Source organism: Doryrhamphus excisus, chromosome 1 (genome assembly GCF_030265055.1).
Source record: "Doryrhamphus excisus isolate RoL2022-K1 chromosome 1, RoL_Dexc_1.0, whole genome shotgun sequence".
Lineage (NCBI taxonomy): Eukaryota > Metazoa > Chordata > Actinopteri > Syngnathiformes > Syngnathidae > Doryrhamphus > Doryrhamphus excisus.
Window position 1 is genome coordinate 21,271,466 of NC_080466.1, and position 21,329 is coordinate 21,292,794.

At 40.8% G+C, this 21,329-nt stretch overlaps 2 protein-coding genes across 5 annotated transcripts; both read right to left on the bottom strand.

Moving 5' to 3' along the window:
- Positions 1 to 438: 438 nt before the first annotated feature.
- cfap52 (cilia and flagella associated protein 52) lies at positions 439 to 13,956 on the bottom strand. 3 transcript variants are annotated; one of them, XM_058075008.1, is made up of 15 exons: positions 13,637 to 13,956; positions 13,163 to 13,243; positions 12,749 to 12,948; positions 12,529 to 12,665; positions 11,329 to 11,457; positions 10,983 to 11,079; positions 10,574 to 10,690; positions 10,393 to 10,493; positions 10,131 to 10,301; positions 8,956 to 9,104; positions 8,721 to 8,866; positions 8,325 to 8,476; positions 6,674 to 6,779; positions 1,457 to 1,568; positions 439 to 1,076 (listed from the first exon to the last, which is right to left on the bottom strand). In XM_058075008.1, exons 2-15 carry the CDS (start codon positions 13,221 to 13,223, stop codon positions 895 to 897), a joined length of 1,860 nt encoding a protein of 619 aa, XP_057930991.1. In that variant the 5' UTR covers positions 13,224 to 13,243; positions 13,637 to 13,956; the 3' UTR covers positions 439 to 894. The 3 variants fall into 3 exon arrangements, with proteins under 3 accessions (XP_057930991.1, XP_057931007.1, XP_057930999.1); XM_058075024.1 differs by having other exon boundaries at positions 13,827 to 13,940; XM_058075016.1 differs by lacking the exon at positions 13,637 to 13,956 and adding an exon at positions 13,330 to 13,519.
- Positions 13,957 to 14,700: 744 nt separating this feature from the next.
- Positions 14,701 to 21,230, bottom strand: LOC131139009 (zinc finger protein ZFP2-like). Of its 2 annotated transcripts, none has more exons than XM_058088341.1 (5): positions 21,058 to 21,174; positions 20,003 to 20,050; positions 18,411 to 18,763; positions 16,476 to 16,530; positions 14,701 to 16,405 (listed from the first exon to the last, which is right to left on the bottom strand). In XM_058088341.1, exons 2-5 carry the CDS (start codon positions 20,046 to 20,048, stop codon positions 15,270 to 15,272), a joined length of 1,590 nt encoding a protein of 529 aa, XP_057944324.1. In that variant the 5' UTR covers positions 20,049 to 20,050; positions 21,058 to 21,174; the 3' UTR covers positions 14,701 to 15,269. The 2 variants fall into 2 exon arrangements, with proteins under 2 accessions (XP_057944324.1, XP_057944323.1); XM_058088340.1 differs by having other exon boundaries at positions 14,704 to 16,405; positions 21,032 to 21,230.
- Between the last annotated feature and the right edge of the window lie 99 nt (positions 21,231 to 21,329).

Below are 21,329 nucleotides of genomic sequence, written 5' to 3' on the forward strand. Positions count from 1 at the left end.
AACACACTATTGGACTAAAAATAGGCCAGAAACTGTCTTCAGTCACATTAAGGCTGCTGCTGCACATAAATTGACTTTTTTTGTGCAGTTGTCGACGGGGAGCCAGCATCTGCTGCATTAAACTCTGATTCTAATCATTTGAGCCTTAATTTCACAGCTCACCGCAGCTAAAGATTGAATTTAGTGGGCCAGATATGCTGGTTTATTGGAAAAGACAGTCAGAGACAATATATCCATAATTTCCCTAATACTCTTATTCCACTATTGTTAAGAAATACATGATAAGCGATGAATGGACTTGGACTTGCAGCTTTCTAAGCTTATAGTGGAACTTCAGAAGTGAAATACCCCCAAGGTCATTTGAGTTGAACCACAACTTTTGTCTAAAATGGAAATAATGCCAATAAAGCTATATACAAAAACACAAAAATTGAAGTGTTGCTTGAAACATTACCTGTTTACTTGTGATGGGAACAGTTTGACCCTGGAACAGGTAATTTCCTATGGTAAAATTGCTTTGAAAAGATCCCAGTGTATTTAAATGAGTCTCTTTGCGTGACATAACAGAATCAGATAAGGATATCAGGAAGATATGTTCTTACCCCTTCTAGCAAGAATCTTCAAAAGAATTACAGTTGATAATTTGGTGCTCTTAAATAGAGCGAATGTTAATAGAAGTGTTAATCAGAATGAAGTCTGCATGTAATCTACTGCACAGTGTGGCGCTTACATAGACTGACTTCATCTGCATATGTAGACCTATGATATCCATTCAACTGTCCCCTTAGCAGTTAAAGTGTAATGCAGTCACACAGGCGAGAAGAATTTCAATGTGAATCTCATTTCGCTCAGTACTGCTTCACCAAAATAACGCTTGCTAGTCCAGTTTTGACGTCAATCCAAAGCAGGGTGAGGGAACTTCCAGCGTAAGACGGCTCCATCAGAGCTGGTGCTGATCAGAGTGCGGTTGTTGCAGCAGATCTCAACACTGGTGATAGGGCCGCCATGAGCTTTGCCGACATGGGTTACTACACCTTCCATGTAGTCCCACACCCTCACCAGCTTATCGTTTCCACCTGGCACAGAGAATGATATAGTTGGCGGATATATAACAACATGAAATATGTTTTATAATGTCACTCCATTTGTGTACATATGAAACTTTTGCATTTTAGCACAACTATGGTGCATTCAAGGACCGCCGAGCAAAGACAAAAGATTTCGTTTTGGAAGACCATATGACTTGGTCATATAGCTCTATTCAGAACCTCCTTAAGATCCACCAGTGCAAAATATAAGTTCTTGCCACGTTGATCAAGAGTGTATTTGACTTTTTACGTGCAGTTATTTCAAAGACACCGAACTAGGAAATGGCTACTGAATCACAGCCTATTGCGTGGCTAAAGTGGAACAGAGGGACAAGACGGTGAGTAACAGATGTGTAATTGACAATTACCTGTCACAAAATGCCTGCCATCATGGGAGATGAACATGCAGTTGATGGCCGACGTCTGCAAGCCCTGGAGCTCTCTGATTGGTGTGCCATCGTGCACGTCCCAGTAGATGATCTGAACAAATCGCCAAAAGTTATCGACCGTATTTTAGAGCAACATTAAGGACATTAAGTGATGTTCTTCATGTGGAACACATTGTACTAGCTAGGTTCCATAACAGGAAATCTACAGTACTCTTCATGTGGAACTTAAAAAAAAAAAGTTTCACATCATTTTTCCAATTACATAAATAATGCATATTCCACTACATATTTGTAAGTAATCCATACTTTTAACTAGGGGCTGTGTCCCGGAAAAAAAACATTGATTCAGACAGGCACAAGGAAATTACTGTAAATTGTGTTGTAAGTATGCTGGAGCCTATCCCAGCTGTCTTTGAGCGAGAGGCGGGGTACACCCTGGAATGGTCGCCAGCCAATCACAGGGCACATATAGACAAACAACCATTCACACTCACATTCATACCTATGGACAATTTGGAGTCGCCAATTAACCTAGCATGTTTTTGGAATGTGGAAGGAGGGGAGAACATGCAAACTCCACACAGGGATGCCCAAGCGGAAAATCGAACCCAGGTCTTCCTGATCTGACTGCGGTCAACATGCTAATTCACAAATTATCAACATAATTGATTCATTTTTTATTTACACATAGTCAAAAATGTATGGGTGTCTCACTTTGCAAATTTTCACCAATCATTGGTGGTTCCAGATTGTAACCCCCACAAAGCAGGGATCTACTAGACTTAGTTTTAGGTGAATCCGCCTGACCCTGCTTGTACTATTCACCCTGTTCTAACAACTTTTAAATTAAGTACAAATCATTGTTCATAATTGGTCAGGTAAAGACATTTTGTGTTCACCCAACAGGCTTTTTGTCATATACCATGTTTAATCTATTTAAGCTCAATGACAGCTGCCTAGGTTGAAATCATACCTGCTAAACGGAACCAATAGTTAATCATCCACAAGGCTTTACAGCTGTCAAAGTCTCACGTCTCACACAAAGGCAATTGTAGTGTGCGGTTATTTATAGGCCAGGTGACAGAAACATCACTGATTTGCACACCAACAGATTTGTTCTTGTTATTTAGGGCAATGCTGATTGCCTAATAAAATAGGAATCATGGTGAGCTATATTCGGCAGAAATGAAAGTTTTGTGGCTTAGAAGAAATACACGAGGATCTCAGTGTGTCATCTTTTTAAAAATCCGATGGTCATGCACTGATATGCATATGAACTTAAAAATCTAAGGAAAACTAAATACAGAATCTGAATACGGCAGGGGTGCTCATTAAGTCGATCGCGATCTACCGGTCGATCGCGGAGGTGGTACTGGTCGATCGCTGGTCGATCGCGGCGTGACATTAAAAAAATATCATCCTCGCATCAATGCCGTCACTTGATTGATATACAGGGCAGCCATTCAGATGACAACTGAATGTTGCCCTTCGGGCGACCAATCAAATCAAACAACGTCTCTAAGTGCAGCAGAACTTACGATGTCAGCCTATCATCCATCCCCGTTACTTGATTGACATACAGGACAACCAGTCAGATGACACCTGAATTTTGACCTTTAGGTCACCGCTCATGCGTAAACAGCGATGCAAAGTGCTAAGCTAGTCGGCGAATTGCGTCAGATTTTAAGCCCTCGCTAAAGTTTATGGTCACTAAAATGAGGGAAGGAGCTGGACCAAGTAAAAAGGCAAAAACATATCACTTCCATACGGAATGGGAGGTGGACTTTTTTTTCACAATGTCTTTTTCGAAGTGCGTTTGCCTCATATGCCATTCTACCATCGCAGTACCAAAGAAGGGAAATGTGGAGTAATGTGGAGGTAATTACAAAAAATGTTAATAGTTAATTATGTGTGTTTTGCAATATTGGCTCATTTGGTTATGTAAGGTACATCAACATACATTGTACGTACAAATAATCCTCAATACATTTGAAAATAAATAGATGTTTTGCATTTTTGTAGTGGGTAGATCATTTTGACTCGGTCATTTTAAAAGTAGCTTGCATGCTGAAAAAGTGTGAGCACCCCTGGAATACGGTATTAGGCTGCGATAAATCGGAACCGCTGAAGTCAGACACCACAAAATACAACATACAATTTGGAGTTCAACCATACATTTCCTCCTGAAAAATACTTGAGATGCAAACCACCATCATGCGTCAGACTTAAAGTCAATGCACACAATCACCTGTTGTTCCCCCGTGGCAAACAGACATCTCAAGCTACACATAGAGATGCAACTTTCATCGTTATTACTCTGAATATGGATAACCTAACTCAGCAGTAAGATGCTTATATCTGGAACAAAAATAATCTCAATAATTCTACTCTCTCTTTGGGCTTTTCCCTTCAGGGGTCGCCACAGCAAATCAATCTCCTCCATCCAACCCTGTCTTCTGCATCTGTCTCTCTCACACCAACTACCCTCATGTCCTCCTTCACTACGTCCATAAACCTCCTTTTGGTCTTCCTCTATGCCTCCTACCTGGCAGCTCTAAACACAGCATCCTTCTACCAATATATTCACTATCTCTCCTCTGGATATGTCCCAACCATCTCAGTCTGGCCTCTCTGACTTTATCTCCAAGGCCTCTAACATATGTACTCGTTCCTGATCCTATCCATCCTGGTCACTCCCAATGAGAACCTCAGCATCCTCATCTCTGCTACATCCAGTTCTGCTGTATTTTCCTAAGTGGCACTGTTGGTAGTAGCTATTTATGTATTGTTTGATAGCTTGGTTCATGCCCCCAAATGTGTGTTATCTATGCTTCTGTTTCTTAAACTATTTTTTCATGATTAACTGGAAAATGTGCCTTGACTACTGAGGAATTATGTGTAATTATCATTAATGCCATATTGAATTGCGAATCATTAGTATTTAGTGTAGTCTGAAACCTCTCCAAATTGTGAGATTGAGTTTGGTTTACTTTTAGTTTGTTTTTCTACAGAGGTTAATATATCTCTTCATAATATACACTTTGGAAATAACTTTTTAAATTAAAAAAGTAGCATCAACCAGTATCACTGAATTGATTGTATTAGATTTATAGGTTTCACTGTATGTCTATTAAAATTGTCAACACCGTTCTCATGCGTCACTTTGATTAAAGCAGATGCTGTTATCTAAGGATATACAATATTTGGCCAAACTAAATTACATTATAATGCAAGAGTTGGTCAAAGTCATCTGCGTGAATAGGATTTTTGTACCATGAAAAGAGTGGGAATCTAATCTAATACACAAACATCCGATATTGGTTATCATGGCATGAAGTAGAATCCTATTTCGATTTCCAAAATTAAAGAAAGACTACGAACATGGATAAATGTTTGGGTGCATCATTGCAATACATCAGAATGGTCTACTGCTGTAAGAATTTCTATTAAAAATGAATTTAGGAAAACACACTTCTAGCTACCAAGATGAACCATTTAAAAAAAGCAGATGACCAAAAAGTTCAACTTCCCTCACACAAGACACCCCCAGACAGCTTGTCATTTGTAGGAGAATTATTCTGTCTCTTGGCTCTTTCCAGTCATGACCTCTTCCTCATTTGAGCGGCTTATTAGCAATACCGCCTGTGTGACTTTTCTTGGCCCATCTGTGTTCTCAGGGAAATTGGGCTGCCGTCCAAAGCTGAGTCGTGTACGCAGCCAAGTCAAGGCTGTGATGCTCTGCGTGTATATCTCAGTTAACTTTGGGTGATGTTGGACTACACATTGGAGAGACGGTACTCATAAAATGTATTCAAGTTTGGAAGGTTCGTTAGTCTCTCTTTGCTGGTGCCAGCAACCTATACAGTGGTTTGTTCAGATAATCCATGTTCTCAGTACTATTTCAAACACAGAAAACAATTGAGACTCACTGGGCTGAGGGGAAAATTCATTCATTCATTTTCTACCGCTTATCCTCACGAGGGTCACGGGGGTGCTGGAGCCTATCCCAGCTGTCTTCAGGCGAGAGGCGGGGTACACCCTGGACTGGTGGCCAGCCAATCACAGGGCACATATAGACAAACAACCATTCACACTCACATTTATACCTATGGACAATTTGGAGTCGCCAATTAACCTAGCATGTTTTTGGAATGTGGGAGGAAACCGGAATACCCGGAGAAAACCCACACATGCACCTGGAGAACATGCAAACTCCACACAGAGATGGCCGTGGGTGGAATTGAACTCGGGTCTCCTAGCTGTGAGGTCTGCGCGCTAACCACTTGACCACCGTGCAGCCCCTATTATTTTTTTTTTGCCAATATAAAAATATATGTATATATTTATTACTATAACAAAGGAAATTTGGTTGAATGTCTAGGATATTGGTCATGCCATTCAACTGAAGCAATAAGTATACAATATCAAATAGTAGCGCCATAGTGGACTGGCTCTCATTTATCTTCAGTTTCCTTCAAGATAGCGACCCCAGCATGCTGGGATGTAGGGCGGAGGAAAAAAAAAAAGCGCTGGCCTAAGCAGGAGAGATGGGAGTATTTCTTCTACCAGATAGAGTGCCTGTGTCCTGGGATGAGCAGATGGTGGTTCTGGCTGGCACTAGGCTGGCGTCGGCACATCCGTATGCAGGAAGGCACAATCGCTCCCCTCCCAAACTCCCTCACTCCCTGCGTGCATCCTTCCTTCTTATTCCTCCTTCACAGCGCATTCACAGGCTGTTCTAATCAGTGCAAATTGTCGTCACTACTCAGCATGACATGATGAGCGTGCGTGTGCGCTCGGGTTCAAGCGGTGTGGATGAAGTGCACCATCAAGGAAGCAACATGTTTTCTGAACAGACTCTCACAATGGAGAGCCGGCGTAATTATGAGTGGAGAAATAAATGACAAGCTTTTCAAAGTAATCTATTTATCTGCAAGCGCATGTGTATGTGTTATTGTTCAAGCCTACACTGTGGGAGGCGACACTAATCCTACCATAGCGGCAGGCTTCTCGCTTCTGCTCAGAGAGTGGAAAATATTATGATGCAATAATGAGACATTTAAATGAGCAGCCATTCATTTACACCTGATATATTTGACAAGATCTATTGTCATATTGTCAGATTGTCCATAAAAAAAAAGAATAATGATATTTATACTTTCGCAAAACACAACGTAAATAATGTCTGATACCAACCTTTCTGTCGGTGCCACTGGTCACGATCTGGTGTTCTTCAGGATGATAGCACACAGTCCGGAACAATGTGTTTTTGGCAATTATCTTCTGTATTTTAACAAATTTCCTACAAGAGAAGGTTGAAAGGGAAGTCATTAACAAACAGGAAGAAGGTAAACAGAAAATGTAGTGCAGTGGAACTTCGTTCAGGAGGTTATATGATTCGGTTTTTGACAAAAATATTTTGACGCGGTTCTGCACGCAACATCCTTTTTCTATGCCGCGTATCCTCACTAAGGTTGTGGTGGTATGCTGGAGCCGATTTCAGCTGACTTTGGGAAAAACACATTGAATCTTGCGGTTTTAGTAAAGGTGTAGACGGCAAATAATGTCAGCATTGCTTGCTTAATCAGCCATTTTGGATGGCACACACGACAATGTATTTTGTGATTGCATTTTGCACAATACTATGGTAAACTGTAAATATGTTACACAAACTAGTATCATTCTGCAGACTCAAGTCCCCAAACAAAGAATCCCACATGTTGGTGACTCAGTTTTATCAAGTTATTAATACATTGCATGAATCCAACTCGTGTCTTATTGCTAAACGTGCCTGTTAGCATTAACATGTTCTTAACTCCCAGCAGGCAGTCATTGTCCCCCAACTCCATCGGCCCTCATTGGCAACACAAATCCATGAGGACCAGGTAGCTCTTTGTTTGACAGGAGCCAATCACGAGTTATTAGAAAACTCACAACAAGCTTATCAATCCATCAGAAATCCCAGTCTGGCTCAGGGTGTCATCTTAGATAGTATGGTACAATCATCACACAGCAACCTAACACTCAAAGCTAGGTAAGAAATATACAAGACAATTACCAATACGTGTTTAGAACACAAAACAACTATTTTAAAGTCTTCCTGTCATGCAAACCTAATCGATTCCTTGAATTAATTTTTTTCCTGCAAGTTCCGATGAGCTGACGAGCTTGTTGTGAGTTCCCTTATAGCTTGTGATTGGCTCCTGCCAAAGAAAGCGCTACCATTTCCTCATGACTAGTAAGCGGCACAGTATTTAAACAACTAGTAGTATTTCTGAATTAAAGAAAGACAATGTCATTACATTAATTCACTTCATGTTTTATGGATTTATCAGTGGGATATTTGGTTCTTGGACTGTACAGTAGCTAGATATATTGCAGATATAATTGCATTGAGTGGAGTTATTACCACATAAACAATAATGCAACTCAGAGTGATACATGAACTAAGATACATTATTTGTACTTAATAGTCATTTTTAGACCAATGAAGTGCTCCCTGTGCACACATGATGTCTCACCGTACACTCATTTGCCACGGAACAGTGGTTGGAGAGCACAAGCTTAAAGAATAGTTACAGTATTTCCTCAAATAGTGGCTCCTACTAAAATTAATTTTGCGTCAAATACACCACATAACTTGAATAACCACCTGGTACCCCTTTCAGTTAAATAAACACAGCTGGCCGGTGTAAGAGGAAATAAGAGTATTTAAACACCGTGTTTACATTTCTTACTGTAGCCAACCACACCTAGTGCAACAGTGCAAGTACAGTACAAGAGTAATGCTATCATGCTGGTATGTACTATACATGTATGTGTGTTGTCCAGCAGACAGGCAACTCACACTATGTCCCAGATGATACAGGTTCCGTCAGTGCTGGAAGTGACACACTGCTTGTCATCACTCTTGATTTGGACACACGTGACAGTGGCTTTGTGCTCTGTCAAGAACGCCAAGCGCCGGTGGCCGTGCTTCAGCAGCTCCCAAACACATACCTGCATGGCAACAAACTATTATATGACGCTGTTGTGTATGTCAATTGGCAGGGGCTGGAGCCTATCCCACCTGGCTATCAATCAATCAATGCAATTGAGAGAAAATGAAGTGTACTCCTTGGCTGCAACCAAGAAATGTACTGTTGATTCTATATTATAACTTGATTACACATACGTAGAAACTGAATCGATATTGTATTATACGGCAATTCATATTTTAGTACCACCTGAATACAGAACTGACCTGTCCTTCTTGCCCCCCGCTGACAACCTTCTGACAATCCCTGGACCCCTTCATGGCTGTCACACCGCCTCTGTGCGCATTGTGAATGATGAGCAAGAGGCGACCACTTTGCGGAGCAAACACACGAATCTTTCCATCATTCCAGCCTGATAATTAAACAAAAAACACAGTGAAGCCATTGCTCATAACAAAGCACATCCATATTGTTAATGACGACATATAAATTTGGACTTACCACTAACGATGCTGTGTCCGTCAACCATCAAGTACACAGAGTTACATATTATACAGGGTTCGGGGATTCTCAGCAGCTCTTTGGGCTTCTCTATGTGCCACACCCTAATGTCCTCCTCGGAACCGGTCACAAACAACTCAGATGATCCACTGTTGAATAAAATAATAATAATCGTCACAAAAAACATGAAAAACTAGAAAATTATATGCTATATGATATGCTTAGCTCACATTCCCTTGATGTCAACTGTCCAAATACTTTATAATACTTTATATAAGGCAATCGATTATTTTAGCGTGTTTGATCCCTCCCTTATCAAACCTGTTCCTGTTCGATGTACCTTACATCTTTGTTTTGCCTAGCTGTCGCTGGCTGTACCTGACATTGGCGGCAGCTCGCTAGCGAGCTCACTCGCTAGAGTTATCTGCCTAGGTTCTGGTCTTCGGGGCTCCCAATGTGACTTTTACAAAACAGTGACAAACAAGGAATTTGATTAGTTTGGAGCTTGTTTTTGTCCCATGGTAAATGTTGATATCACCCTCACGGGTTACGTACTAACTTTTATAAGTGTGACCGAAGTTTACACTTCTATACTATTTGTGTGTGGTTGCTCAGTGATCATAAACACACAGTTTCCAGCCGTATGATAGTTATACCGTTATATTTGATTTTTATTCGTTTACTCTTTTTTTTTACTTAGATTTTTTTTTAAATCCATAATTTAATAATTTGTTTATTTTTATCCCATTTTATAGTGATTTACCTTTTTCTTAAAATCGACTTTAGGTCTAATATTTGCTACTTGACATTTAACTTATTTGAAACAAATATACTTTAGTCATCTTTCCATTGGTAAATGTTCATTGCACAGTTATGAGTGACTGCTTTTGTGCTCTTATTTAGTACAAGTTTGATATTTAATTTTAATTCAGGCATTATTTATGTGCATGCAGTTACCTCATTTCTTCTTCATAAATTCTTCTTCATAAACTGTGGACATAGATTAGATTACATAAAAAACGGTGTACTTATGCTGCCCTCTAGTGTCCTCTGTAGGTACTGGTGGGAAAACGTTGTGATCATAACATGTTCTCATCATGGATGGATAAATTCTTTTTTTTTTTTTTTGTCATCTACGACTACCCCTGCCCAAAGGTGTCCTGCCTGCCACTCACTAAGCGATGGAGACGTCTTTGACGGGTCCGTGGTGACTTGTGGATACAAGCTCAGCTTTGAAGGTCTCATAATTGACGCAATAAATCTGAGAAGCATCTGTGCCAACAAAGAAGTGTAGGCCGTCGTCTTTGAGAGCGATAGAGGTCACTCCATTGTTCAGCTGGATGTGTCTAATGCAGAAGACCGGCAGATGAGTAAAAGATAAAGACAGTAAATGAACATACATTGTAAAACATAATTGCAAGTTCGCTGTTAACTCACTTGATTGCCTTGAAGTTTGTCGTGGAACACAGTGTTAAGTTTCCAAATCCAGAACCAACAACGAGCTCACCTGTATGTAATGCCTTTAGGACATTGGCACCCTGTGCAAAAGACACAGCATTCATTAGCTAATACAAACAAATACATATACACTGCACTACACTACATAGTTCTGACCTACCAGACTGTGTTTTGTTTTAACCGGACCGTAGTCGCTCAGATATTTTGTCTTGGTGTTGATTTTCAAGATGTCTCCGCTGGTAGTACCACAGAAAATAAACTGATCATCTGGCGCAAACTGCAGACAGAAAGGGGGGGGGGGGGGGGGCACCGTCGTGTCACTCATCCACAATCATGTTCCATCATAACATACAGCCCCGTGTTGCCAGGATGTGTCATGCTCAACGGAAACTGCACATTTTAGAGTGGCCTTTTATTGTGGCCAACCTAAGGCACAACAACGCCTTAATCATGTATTTCGATTAAAATTAGAGCTAAATATTTTTTAGAACCATTTTGTATGAATCCACTGTGAATCCAACAGTGACATATGTATTAAAAAAAAAAAGTGTGAATTCTCTGCAGTGAACCTCAACACATTTCACAGTCCTCTTCAGCTTGCTCAGCTGACAGTCTGAAGGTTTAATCTTGTTATCCTTGTCCAGCTCCCAGACCTGCAAGGTTGCCCTGCACATACAAAGAGAAGAGAAGAACTGGAACGATCAGATCCCTCTTAGCTGTGATTGCTTCAGCCTTATAGGTATTTTTCATTCATTCAGACTTTGGGTGTGCTATATGGTTGGCAACAACCATTCGCACTCACATTCACATGACAGACAATTTAGAACCCAGAACCTGGATGCGAAGCAGACATGCATTTAGAATGTTAACACTGAAATACCATGAATTACAAAAAGGACGACAACATTCCCTCACCTGCCAGCAGAAACAAACATGTTGTCATTTGTGTTGGAGAACTTGACGGTGAGGCGGTGACATAAACTGAGTGGTAACGCTGGGGCTGAACAAATGGCCTGCTTGGCTGCAATGCTCCATAAGAGTATCCTAGGAATACACACACATGTGTGTCACAAAATGACATGCATCTGTGACATGTGATGAATTATCACTTTTTTTTTTTTTCCTAATTAATCATTGTATCAGATAAAAAAACATATTATGAGATTAGGCATCTTTATTCAGAAATAGAAGATTTGAACTTACAGGGCAAATAAGGCCACAAACACCAGGTTACCGCTTGAATTATGTTAAAATAATTACAAAACAAAATGTTTGTCAAATAGTGTCAGTAAAACAATAAATGTACACAAAAATGTAATCATGATCACTTTCTTAGTCGATTAATCTGAAGCTTGTTGTTTCAATCCATGGAGAACATGGTTAGGCCATAGAGGGACCAAATGAATATAAAGCTAACATCTGCAGTTATAGTGGTTGGGTCCGCAATAACTTGTATAAGAAATGAGGCAAAAATGTCCGTCACTGTTTTCCCAAGTCTAAGCTGATATGTGTGAATATCTTATTTTGGCTAAAACACAAAGATAATGGGTCTGATTTCATGTATGACTAAGGGAATTTAGAAATATTCCCTCTTGAGAGGCTGAAATCAGAAGATATTTACATATTTATATCCTGTGTTAATTGGCCATAACATACAACTGCCCATACCATAACCCCACCACCAAGTGTTGCATTTCATTCATTCATTGATGCAGTCGAAATATACATTATTACAAAAATAAATGCAACATTGGGCTGCATGGCGGGAAAAGTGGTTAGCGTGCAGGCCTCACAACTAGGAGACCCGAGTTAAATTCCACCATCTGCCCCGTGCATGCGTGGGTTTTCTCCGGGTACTCCGGTTTCCTCCCACATTCCAAAAACATGCTAGGTTAATTGGCGACTCCAAATTGTCCATAGGTATGAATGTGAGTGTGAATGGTTGTTTGTCTATATGTGCCCTGTGATTTGCTGGCGACCAGTCCAGGGTGTACCCCGCCTCTCGTCCGAAGACAGCTGGGATAGGCTCCAGCACCCCAGTGAGGATAAGCGGTAGAAAATGAATGAATGAATGAATGAACATTTCGAGGTTTGTCGTACAATAACAATTTTTACCTGCCATCATCCTGGCCACCAAGGGACACCAAGTATTTGTCGTTGGGTGAAAAGGCCAACGCTTCTACTTTTGCCTCGTGGATTTGAAAGTGGGTATAGATGGATCGCGTCGCATATTCCCAGACGATTATTTCAGCCTAGGGAAATACACAGGTTTATTCAAAATGATAATTTACAATTAATCATACATAAAAAAAATATGCAAGCAAAGCTACTGTACATCAAAGCCTTGGAAATTGATCTCTCCCGAAGCAATATATATTCCACTTTTGGACATGGATATGCAGGAGACATCGCCCGTGTGTCCATGCAGGAAGTGCCTCATGTCATCTTTAATTCTGGTCAGAACAACGGTACATCCCAGAGGATAGATGAGGTGCTCTTTGTCCGGATGAAGCCTCATGCCAAAGCGTACCTGTCCTAAACATACACACTAAATTACACCATCTCAACAATGTATACTGTGAATGTATTTCTTAACTCCATTTGACATATTTAATCTTTCTTAGATTTCAGTTTTTTTCAATGTACTTTCAAGCCTCTAATTTGTTCCTACATACTGCAATGTTGCAGGCATACTTCAGTGTAAATATGGTACAGTACTAAGTGTTGTACAGTACGTTGCAGAACTTACCGTTGTACCCCGAAAGAGTCGCCAGTTCGAGTTGTGAAACGTCTTTTGTTTCAAGATCCATGTTGTTCTACTGTAGAATAGCTGTGTATGTGAATAAAGAATGTTTGAAAACAATGACAGTTCGTAGAACATACAGTACTGTGTAAATATATTACGTCACTTGGTACCTGGTTACTTCAAGATTTTTTTTTCACGCTTTTTGTTGCTGTTGACGCGTACGTTCGGTGCGTGTGACGTCACTAAGATGCGCAATGGCCGAAATCTAAGACGTCATTTTTAATAACCGGTCGCAATGACGCCCACATAACGGAACTAGACAGTGATATTATAGTTTTATTACAATTTTATGAAGGAAACGGTATTCTCTGAGCAACGAATAAAGATAAGCAATACACAATTGTACACGAATGCAAACTACAACCACAATAAACTGTTAAATGAATACATCTGTATATCATTAGCTCTGGAACTTACCGTCAAATCCACAAACCCCGCAGACCAATTCGTTTCGTATCGATGAAAATAAAATGCTATTGAACACCTAAGAGATTTTAACCAGCAGTCCTATTTTGTCGAGACACAACAAGCGTTACCTAGCAACGGTCGGCGGGTTCGAACTCAGTTTCGACACTCTCTCACCAAGAAAATAGTATTTTCCTCTTACTTGGCAGTTAATTTGTCTAATCCTTTTTACATTTCCATGATGACCCCATTTTCACTTATTTTGTAGTGACCGTCGTTAATTTAGGAGAGGCAAAAGCAGTCGACAAAACTTCCGTGTGAAGCTTTCACAATAAAAGCAGTACGACGTTTATTGTGAAAAGAACATCGTATGCAATGTCTGTAAAAGGTTTTCGGCTCTATAATGCGAGAAAACTTGTTTTATTACCCCGAGGGAGGCGTACAGTCATTTTGTTTTATTTATTAAAGCTAACAAAGTAGTAAAGTAGCATAAACCGGCTCCAGGTTGGACATTAAGTGAGTGAATTGGCAGTGTTGGGCACTTTACTTTTAAAAAAGTAATTGGTAATAGTTACTAGTCTGAAAAAAGTAGTTACCAGTAGTTAAAACTAGTTACCAATAAAAGTAACTATTGCATTACTCGCCCCTGCTAAAAATCCTAAGAATGGCTAATTTGGCAGTGGGTCATTGATGGTCTATGGAGGCATACCCTTGAAGGGTAATACAGATGTACCCACCAGAGGTACTGTATCTTGACTGGCATGTAGTGGTGCCTTCTGATGCATGGCAATGCTTGGCATCGTGGATCTGAAGTATGCCAGCTTTCCTGAATGCACAGGCCTGCTCACTTCAGTCTCCAGATCTGTATCCAATCGAACGTCTCGGAAAAATCACGTCTCCATCCTTCCACCGCCACCACATTGCACCACCGATTGTCCAGGAGTTGACTGATGCCCTGACTCAGGCCTGGGAGGAGATTCCTCAGGAGGATATCTGTCATCTCTTCAAGGGAGCTTTTCAGAGCATGTGGAGGTCTCTCTCTGTCTCACACACACACGCATGCATGCATGCACACACAGACCTGAACCTGATTTTGAATTTTACCTTTTTTATTTAGAGTATGATTCTGAATGCAGACATCCATATTTTTTAATTTAATTTAATTTTACCAACCATTGTCATTTTTTCCTCAATCAATTCCTTATTTAATGACTAAATATGTTCCTATGAAATCGCTACATTCCAGAGCTGGGATGTGTTGCTTGTGCATCCAATTTTCTTCTAAAACAAAACAAATGTTGAACTGGATGAATTTCCATCCCCTCCTGGAAAAAGAATTGTTCAAATAAATCCTGTAGGGCCAAAAATGAACATTCAAGCCCATGATGATGGCATGTAAACCACTGACTGGAACTGTACATACTGTATTTTCAATTCTCCCCAAAAATAAGTGTCAGTTAATTACAGTGCATTACCTTTTGTTGGGTAACTTTGGAAATATCTTCCCAAGTGCCCTTCCGCTCACCCCTCAAAAGGTGGAAGCATAGAGTGCTCAGGTAAATGATAAATTAAGATTAAAAGGGGAACAAAGGGATCTAGTCTAGCCACTGGTGAACTACAGGATTAAGAGGTTTTGTCCTCACAGTTAAATGTTAAAACTGCAGTGATCCTCAGCAAGCCCTTCAGCATCAACAGGCCCCTGTAGGTCTTTGGATGCATCGGTCATCACCTGCTTGTGAGCGAGAGTCTTGCGATGTCGCCTAAGGCAGTGGCTCCATGAAAAGCTCCGATCACACGGCAAGCAATGATATGGCTTCTCTCCTGTGTGTACCCGCTGATGCAGGATCAGCGACTTGTACCGATTGAAGCTTGCACTGCATTCTGTGCAATCGTATTTCTCGGACCTGAAGTGGACACTTTTCTTGTGCTCTATCATGTTGCCCCGCTGTGTGAACCCTTTGCCACACACGGTGCAAATATGGGGCTTCTCTCCGGTGTGGATCAGCATGTGAATGTTCAAATCGTGACGGGAATAAAATGCCTTGCTGCAAAAGTCGCATATGTACGGTCGCTCCCCTGTGTGGCTCCTGATGTGTCTCTTCAGACTCTCCGAGCGAGAGAAGCATCGGTCGCATTCGGTGCATTGGAAAGGTTTCTCGCCAGTGTGGGAGCGCTTGTGCCTATCGAGTTCCGACGCCTTAAAGAAGGACTTGCCGCATTCGGGGCAGAGGTGAGGCTTCTCCGGCTGTTCTAGGTGCGTCTTTTCATGAGCTTTGCAGTGGCCCAACTCGGTGAAGGACTTCCCACATAAGGAGCAGTTAAATGGCCTCTCCCCAGTGTGCATTCGCACGTGTCGGACAAGCTGGTAAAGTTTCTTGAATGTCTTCGTGCAGTAGGAACACTGGTGGGGCACCTTTGGTTCCTTGGCATGGGTGCGTTTATGCCTCTCTAGTCTGCAAGGCCGGTTGAAGACTTTGCCACAGTCGGGGCATGGGTGCACGTTCGTCCTGTTGTGGGAAGCCTGGTGGCGCAATAGCTTATCTTCTTCTTTAAAAGTCTTGTCACAATGCAGACAAGGATAGCAAATTGTCCTTACCAGCTTTGTGTGTACGGGCATGTGCCTTGCTAGCCGAGAAGGCTTATCAAACTTCTTGTCACAAATGGTGCAACAGTGGATCTTCTTCGGAGGCGTCTTCTTAGGCTGTTTGCCGTTCTTTGGCTCACCGGCAGTCGAGGCATCACTTGATTCCAATACATAATTAACATCAATGTCTGAGGCACCTAAGGAAGCAAATAAAGGAATAAAAAAATTAAAAGTGTAACCAGCACAAAGTAAAAAAGCAGTACTTACTTTTGTCTAATGGGCGATGCGCTGCAGATGAAGGGTCTGGGTCCTCAACTTTTGCCTTGCAAAATACCACACACACACACTTGCATTAATTAAATACATTTTTATGACATGTACTGAAATACAAACATGCAAAAAGCAAAAAACTAATTCTGTAGTTTCTGTTGACAAAGTACAGTTTAGGTTTATATACATTTCTCAATTGATAAAGACAATTTGTAATATAAAAAGATGGCAAAATGGTCAATATCATAAGGCCGGGTTTGCAATCAATCAGTCCGGCTTGCCGCAAAGTGCCAATCACACTGACTCCGGCAGCCACTGTGGTGAGCGTTCGCTTCGGCTGCGGAAACCACACTTGCAAGAGCAGATACAGTAAACCTCGGATATATCGGACTCGGATATATCGGAAATTCGCTCACAACGGACAGATAAAAAAGAACCTATTTTTCTGTAATGCATTTCCAATAAAAATTCATTGCATATATCGGATTTTTTATAACGGATTTCGCCTATTTCGGACAAAATCTCCAGTCCCGTTCCAATGCATTTCCATAAAATTTCCCTCGCATATATCGGATGGCCGCATCGTTATGCTAATCCTGTTGATGTCACTGGCTATTGTCTTTCTCCTGGCTCCAGATTTAGGACAAATATAAAAGTGAGTGACGTCAATAATACTAGCACAGCAGTGAATGAGATCTTAACCTCACTATTGGAAATAACGTAGGCCTGACGGGCATAACAGGGCCTAGCTTAATTAACAATTTGTTATGCTCAGAGTCCAATAAAGTTAAATTCCTTACGTCTCTTTTCATTGCCCAGTCCAGGTACATTGGAAACATAGTCAAGGAAGTGCCTTTTTATAAACGGATAAAATCCGATTTACGCATATACCGGATATAAATCCGATATATGCGTAAAACAGACATTTTCCGGTATACGCATATAACGGATTTCGCTTATATCGGACAAAACCAGTGGGAACAATTGAATCCGATATATCCGAGGTTTACTGTATGACGCAATAACTGGCCTTGTGTACAGGACGTTATTGTCAACAATAGCCTTATTTGCCTGCAAATTAATTACTTCATACTGTGGTTTGTTTTTTGAGGGTACAATATTGATAGATATCGTCCATATTGTCACTGTGACTATTAGCAATTTCTTGTATTGTACCGCTGGGTATGTAACAGGGTTATAATGTTATTGTAAATATGTTCATGTTATAATTACACAAATTTCTGTTTAATTGAATTAATACCTGATGTGTTTGTGTTGTCATGTTGATGTGGAACGTTAAGAACATCACCGTGTACCCCCTACTGCTCCTAATTAGTGCAACACCTCCTGTGTATATAAGTTTTGGCCACTCTTTCCTACTTCCCTTTTATTCACAATCTCTATGTGAGAGGTAGGCGTGTGTATGGCTAAACAAATGTGTTAGTTTAAAACTTTCTCATTTTTGTTGTGTTGTAATCTGTGTAGGGGCACATTATTCTGCCACATTTTGACTGCAACATGTTTGTTATACTCCATCAGGTATGCTATTTTTGTTTCACTTTGTATAACGCCTTTTTATTCACGATCTCTATGTGAGAGGGGCACGTTATTCAGCCACTTTTTGACTGCAACGTGTTTGTTATACTCCATCAGCCGAGAGTAAAGTGCAGCAACTGCAGCAAACCTGTGTGTGTCGTCACTCTTCGATCACAACGCACATAGTCAAACACCACCGGTTACACATACATCCGCAAAAGCCGGTTCTGCACCACACGGAGCTGGTGTGAGCCTACAGGGATTTCAATCTTGCAGAATTCTGCCGGCGGCCGCAATGAATCCACACCGGATTCATGTTTAAGTAATTTTGGCAACTATTCACAAACTGGACATCAATTCAACAAATTGGCCAATAGTAAAAGTAAAGATTCACACCTTTTGTTTCTTGGTAGGGAAACATCTATGCCTCTCTAAGCTGGAAGGCCTTAGGAACACTTTCTTGCACTCAGAACACGTGTGCGTGTTTGTCTTGGTGGGGGAATCCTGGGGTTGACATGGCTTCTCGTCTTCTGTCTTTTCCGGGTGATGAGTTGTTGATTCTTTTGTGTGTGCACATTTGTGACTCTCTCGCTTCCAAGGCTTGTCAAATGTCTCACCACAAATGGTGCAGCGGTCAACACTTAAAGGTAGCTTTTCGCTAGGCTTTTGGCCGTTCTCTGGCTCACTAGTGGACGTGTCATCATTTGAATCACGGTCTAGTACATACTGTATATCAAAGTATGCCGTACCTGGGGAGCAAGCACATCCAAAAATAAGTCATTCAATTAAATGCACAACACATCCATTATCATCTCAGGGCATACAGAAGCTCATCCGTGTGGATGAGAGGCTGAAACTTGAAAACGTTTCAGCGTGGCTAGCCCCTGTGTGTACGCTACTGGCCCCACCTTCACCCAAGACAAAAAGACTAACAAAAGGGCCCACTATGTTCATGCAAATGTTCTCTGGAACAAACATGCTAGGTGCTGAAACCAATGTACAAAGTGAACACTGTAGAAGCGGGAAATTAGGAAAACAGACATTGACGCTGACAATTATAGTGTGATTAATTAATTTCTTTATTTATTATCGTCCAGGGCCTAGTGCCATAAATCTTATCACATTTTAATCTTGCGAGATCTTGTAACACAAGGTCTTGTGACACCTTTAGAGGATAGCGTTGTAGTTTAAGGTACATTGTCTCACACAGCAGAAAACTATCAATGAATATATTGATCTGCACGGACTACATCTTCGGTTCCCAAAGGGGGGTACATGACTAAAAATGATAAGCAATTCGTGCTTAACACAATTAGAAGTGCACCTAAACACCTCACGGTGCAAGGAGGATCGAGCCGAAAGAATACAAAGCGTAAAGTTGTTCATTGCTCTGTGTGCATCATATGAACAATAAGTATGTTTGATGATTATTTTGTGAATTGAGTGTTTCATCTTGAAGACTTCATTTGGCATTCTAATCAAAGCAAAGCGCAGTAGTGAAAACCTGTCTATTTATCGTTGGTTGTATGTATTTTTGTATTGCAGATACTGCTTTATCATGATTATTAAACTTTCCCCTTAATTTTCATATTAAATGAATATCCAGACGAAGCACAAAATCAACCCATTCAAACAAAAGTAGTCCAACATCAGACTTGAATAAAAGATATGTAGGATGGTTACTTATCTATTTACCAGCACTTGAGTGAAATTTTATGAAACTGTGACCCTGCAAAATACACATTTTTGACTAGGAATTACACTAAAATTAGTTTACCAATTATGTTCAATATTTCAAGTGAATTCAGATAAAAAGGTTTAATGGGTAATTGGCTTACGCGACCCTAAGGAAGTTCCGGTACCACTGTACTACATTAAACATAAACCAGAGCACAAACATGCAGGGATGCAGGGGAAAACAGATGTCATGACACAATTCTGGGCATGTGATCAAGGGTGTTAAAATATAAAAAGGTGTAAATACTTACTTTCGTCTGAAGAGTGATCTGTCACAGATGAACTGTCTGTGTCCATGGCTGGGAAAGAAGCTTACATTTAGTTAAAGGGCTCTATACAGTATAGGCATATATTCTTAAACTGTGGTACGAGTACCACTGTTGGTACACAGGCTTCACATAATCCTATTCAGGAATGCTGGCTGTTCATTTTATGTTTATGTAGTAATATTTATTTGATATTTAGTACTTTACTTTGTCTGGATTCCTCCAGATTCCCAACATGCAAACATGCATGTTAAGTTAACCGGACACTCTAAATTGTTCAAGCTGGGATAGGCTCTAGCTCACCCTTAACCTTGACCTCTAAAAGAATGTTTGCCGCATCTTGCTCCAAAAACAATGCCCAAGAGGTAAACTGGCCTTTCTCAAAGAATGTACAAAAATGGTTTCTGCATACTTAGCAGTATTTATTTCGTGTGGACGTTCGTAGTTCCAATACATATGGATTATATGCAGTGATACTTTACACAAAACAAAAATACGGTGCATCATTTTGAAGGCTGGGGCCCTCAGATGAGCCCATTTAATGAGTTTTGGGGGTAAAATGATTATCGTGAAGTGGCTACATACGGACTCTCCATGCTACATTAGTTAGTATAACTGCTAAGACGACAAACATGAGTAGTCGAGTGAAGGAAGTCGTGTTACTCACTTTACGATTAAAGTGAAAATTAGTGTCGCGGAATGCTTGTCGAATGGCCCTGAATCACAGCAGACGCTGTATGAATGCTAACCGCACATAATTTCAACAAAGTACCGTTAGAACAGCACGCATTGAGAGTTTGACGGGCTTATGAGGGTTTCCTCGTATGGTAGCAATGACTAGAATACAAGCAGGGTTATTCATTTTGTTCCAAAGCACCAGAAAACCCAAAGAGGAACGCTGTTAGCATTAACGCTGCATTCAAACAAACAAACGGCTAGCAAGCTAACCTGCGCTAATGCTACATCGTTCAAGGTACACAACACCGTCGAGTTCGTCACAAAAAAACAACTGACCTCAGTATTGATATAATAATCCAGACCTTGTCACATCACGGTTCAACTTAATGTGAATGGCCGTTTAAGGGAGTAGACGACCGTTTCTTAGCTGGAGCGATGATACTGTAGTTGAAGGTGAAGCCCCGGCATGGCGCGTTAACGTACTCCACCTCAGCTCGGAGACGGGAAAACAGCGTGAACCTTGCCCCCACAACTGCACAGTGCTCATCGACACAAAATCACAAGACAGTGAGAGAAATTACAAATATTCCTATTTTGCGTCATTGGATTTTGATCGTTTTGCATCGAAATGCAA

Excerpts from the sequence above, each read along its gene's own strand:
- cfap52 (XM_058075008.1), bottom strand. The coding sequence starts at position 13,223 with ATGGATCTTGAAACAAAAGACGTTTCACAACTCGAACTGGCGACTCTT. Across the intron at positions 12,666-12,748 it reads TCAATTTCCAAGGCTTTGAT|GCTGAAATAATCGTCTGGGA; the intron begins GTACAGTAGCTT and ends GTATTTCCCTAG. Across the intron at positions 8,477-8,720 it reads GCGGGGGGCAAGAAGGACAG|GTATGTGTTTGGGAGCTGCT; the intron begins GTCAGTTCTGTA and ends GTTGCCATGCAG.
- LOC131139009 (XM_058088341.1), bottom strand. The coding sequence starts at position 20,048 with ATGGACACAGACAGTTCATCTGTGACAGATCACTCTTCAGACGAAA. Across the intron at positions 16,531-18,410 it reads TCCCTACCAAGAAACAAAAG|GCAAAAGTTGAGGACCCAGA; the intron begins GTGTGAATCTTT and ends GTATTTTGCAAG. Across the intron at positions 16,406-16,475 it reads GCATCGCCCATTAGACAAAA|GTGCCTCAGACATTGATGTT; the intron begins GTAAGTACTGCT and ends TTGCTTCCTTAG.